This window comes from Chelon labrosus, assembly GCF_963514085.1.
Source record: "Chelon labrosus genome assembly, chromosome: 17".
In the NCBI taxonomy this organism is placed as follows: Eukaryota; Metazoa; Chordata; class Actinopteri; order Mugiliformes; family Mugilidae; genus Chelon; species Chelon labrosus.
This window is the reverse complement of record NC_140350.1, coordinates 1402943-1406621: the sequence shown is the minus strand read 5'-3', so window position 1 is coordinate 1406621 and position 3679 is coordinate 1402943. Positions and strand designations below refer to the sequence as shown.

General features: G+C 39.4%; 1 protein-coding gene across 1 annotated transcript in view; it reads right to left on the bottom strand.

Moving 5' to 3' along the window:
- LOC311502121 (glycogen phosphorylase, muscle form-like) overlaps window positions 1–3292 on the bottom strand; it is a 9059-nt gene extending 5767 nt beyond the window's left edge. Inside the window, exons 1-2 of the mRNA XM_084564247.1 lie at window positions 1384–3292; window positions 264–270 (exon numbers count right to left, since the gene is read on the bottom strand). Of these exons, the coding sequence (XP_084420373.1) occupies window positions 264–270; window positions 1384–1680 (304 nt within the window). The 5' untranslated portion in view covers window positions 1681–3292. The remainder of the gene's footprint in view (window positions 1–263; window positions 271–1383) is intronic.
- Window positions 3293–3679: the final 387 nt, after the last annotated feature.

Sequence of the window (3679 nt, the reverse complement as noted above, 5' to 3'; positions counted from 1 at the left end):
GAGGTCAAGACTGGAAAAGTGGTTCAGATAGTTGTGTAAAATAATAATGAATACAACTGACAGAGCCATATCACTGTACTGTAAGTACCCAGATCTTATCTGATTCACTCTTTTTTCCAAGAATGTATATTATCATTGTGGAAAAATAACTCTTCTGGTTGTAATAGGAACTTTGCAGTATGTGATCTTTACACAAAAGCTATGCACTGAGCTTGGATGTCCTTCCTGCCTCTGCTTTCTGGTGAGACCTTTAAGTGACTTACCTTTGACCTTTTAGTCTGGAGCACCAGAGCAAGGTGTCAGATGGTTTCTGAGTTAGTGGTTGTGGCTCATCAACATCTGAACAAACATTTTAAGCAAACTAGTATATTGTGAGTTTTACATATTTCCCTACTGAGATTAATGCTTTGGTAACTGACAGAACTCTAACCATGCAAAGCAAGCTAAGGTGTGAGCCTACCTTTTTATTCTGCTGTTATTAATGATCTCACAAGGAACATTTTTTTAAGCAAATGGAATGTGAAGCCAAGTTTTACTCCGCTGCTGAACCCCCTATTTTAATTACACGTGGTTTTGTGTGACATTTTCAAGCAATAATGCAGTACTGCTTTATTCCAGTGATGCTGGCTTCATATTGTTCTACTGAGGTTCTTTTACAAGCTGTTGCTTAATGACACCGGAGTTGCTGCGATACGGCTTCAGTGCTTTTATATGAACTCAGATGCCCTTGGAGGCATGTGCTCATATGACACAAGTAAAGGGCTGTGAGCTTTATGGTCAGACAGAAAGGGAACAGAAGGTTGTGGAGAGGTTTAATGTTTCAACACACTACAAACACGGCAGTGCTAAGAACCCCCTGTGAAGTTTAAATGTCATGACTTGGCATTACACTGACATAGGGCAGTACAGCTGAATAACATAAAGCTTAATGCAGGAGGAAGTTTTCAGATTCTTAAAATCCCCAGTGCAATCATGTGAAATTGGTAAACAGTGTCACAATGTTGTCAAGTTCAAAAGAAGAATGCTCATTATATGGAAAATCTGGTTGAGGTGCAGCTTAAAAGTGTAAATACATTTATTTTCTAATGTCAGTTTTCTTTTTAAATATTGGTAAATGTTGCCTCTTTAAGTTTGAGCAGATACTTGATTAAACTGAGTAAATAGATATGTTACATCACTGTTTACTTTAAAATATATTCTCTAAATATCCCGAGGGTTTGAAGCAGCAAATATAGAAGCCAGTATTTCCTTTATACTTGGTTACCCATATTACCTACAACCACTAAACTGTTAACCACTGTTACCAACGTAGCCATTATAATAAAAACATTCATTTATCAATTCCTCTTACACCAATATATTTTGTTTGACAAGATATATTCAGTCTGACTTGTGTATAAATTGCATGTGTGTGATGCTGCTGTGACTAGCACTTACTTTGGGATCTTTCTCATAGTAGTGCTGCTGGGTTCTGATCCACCTGCCAATCAAGTGGTCCCGCACCGTGTGAGCAAGAGCAAAGTAGTAATCCCTTCTGGTTGCCACATTTCTGTCCTTGACCAGGGTAAAGTGGAGGTGTCTGTTGAAGTTTTGCTTCAGTTCAGAGACGTTTTCAACACCGGCGAGGCCTCGCACGGAAATCTGTTTCCTTCTATCGTGGTCAGACAGGGGTTTAGACATGGTGGCGCGAGTTGTAGCAGCTAAGGGCTCTGGAAGAATGTAAACAGTACGACAGCAGGTACACAGCACCAGGCCCAGATACACACCAAGAGAGGCACCGGCAACACAGGCTCATGTTCAGCATTTTAAAGACACAGCTATGAATATTAAGCAGAGGGTGGACCAGACTGCATGTAGTAGGTAAAGGGTGGAGCGTATGCTGAATACTGGAGATGTAACTTTTAGATTATATCACTGGTACATAACTAAGGGGACCATTTGGGATATCTCAGATACGACTGGCATTATAACACTTCTGAGAGGATGATCACATAGTTTACAGTATACTATTTATATATGTTTGGATACATTCTGCAATGGCAAAGTCAGACCCTTGATCTCAACCTGATCGGGCTGCATTTCACTTAAATGTACAACTAAAGACAGAAAGGCCCATGAGAAAACAACTGAAAACAGCTGGAGTAAAGCCCTGGCAAAGCATCACGGTGGAGGAAACTCATTTTTTGTTGATCTCCATAGGACTTCAGGCCATCACTGTCTGAAAAGGGTTCTTGACTAAGTATTTATTTATGAATTGTAAATCACAGCTGAGCCCCTGGAAATAGGGGACCCTGTGTAGAAATAGTTGTAAATCCTACTTTCTTTGAGGAATGATATGAATACCCTCAAATTTCAGCTGACAGTCTGCACTTTAAACCAATTTTCACTGGCTAGCTGTAACTTGAAAATGTTTTGCTAAATAACCAAAAAAGAGACATGTCTGTAGCCAAACATACTGTATATTAACCAGACTATTTTACTGCTCTGTATAAAGTCCTGTATTACAATCCAGAAGAAACACTATGGGGATCATATCTGGCAGCCAAAGTGGTTAACTTGTCTTGTTCGTTCCTCATAGTTGCCAGAATTGCTTGGCTACCAGATGTTTTATACTGTATGTGTAACACACAGTATAAATCCTCTTGTATAAAGGGCAGTTACAGAATCATATTTTGATTTAATTATTGACACCGGATCGTACGGATCGACCGCATTTGTACCTTGGCTCTCTCTCTGAATCCCAAACAGCAGTTCTGCAATGTTTAACATTTTCCTGCTACTGTATCAGTTCACCACAACGTACTGTAGTGGTACTGTAAGCTGGTATATACCAGTAATCCACTCTTTATGTGGAGATCACATCTGTTTGAGAGCCTGGAGCAATAACAGACAGGCGAAACAACTAAAACCCACTCTATTTTCAGTTATCACTCTAGTGAGCTGCACTATCATGAAGGCTTGACCTTCTATAAATAGTAAGTCTGACCCAGTCCCAAAGGCCATGATATTTGAAAGGCATATCTAGTTAATGTCAGCAAGAGCCGGCAGACAACACTAGTATATTACTATCAGTCGGACTTCAGCATAAGGGAGAAGGCAGTGTTTGCTGAGCTGTTCTCAGTGGGAGGCAGTACTGCATAATTATCATTATCTTGTTAAAGGGGGCTTCTGTCTGTGGACTGAAATTGGTTAAAAGAGGTTTGAAAGAGTGATTCTCATTTTAGTGTCAAAATGCACTGGATTGCACTTCACTTTTGGATAAATGTTGACAGGAAAAATATTGGGGATAATAACATATTGTCCTTCTAACTGCTCCCCACTCTGTCACATGATTGGACACAATGCAAAAAAAAAAAAAAAAAAAAAAAAAAGATGTTGTCAAACACTACAGCAGCTGTACAGCAGCCTAATTGAAATCAAATTGCAGGTGGTAGCTGAAGTGTTTGACAGTGCCTCATGGATATGTTTTTGCATTATTGAAAGAATGTAAGGACTGAAATGCAATATAAATTGTTGTCTATACCCTTTCCTGTTACATTTCTTTTAATATTCCAGTGTGCCAATGACCCCCAGAACATCACACAACAGATGACAGAGATTCAAGCTGGCGTGCCCCTGATTTGTCCATTATGATGAGCAAATTATGTCCTTACATGTCTACTGGCTGTTCTGTCAAATG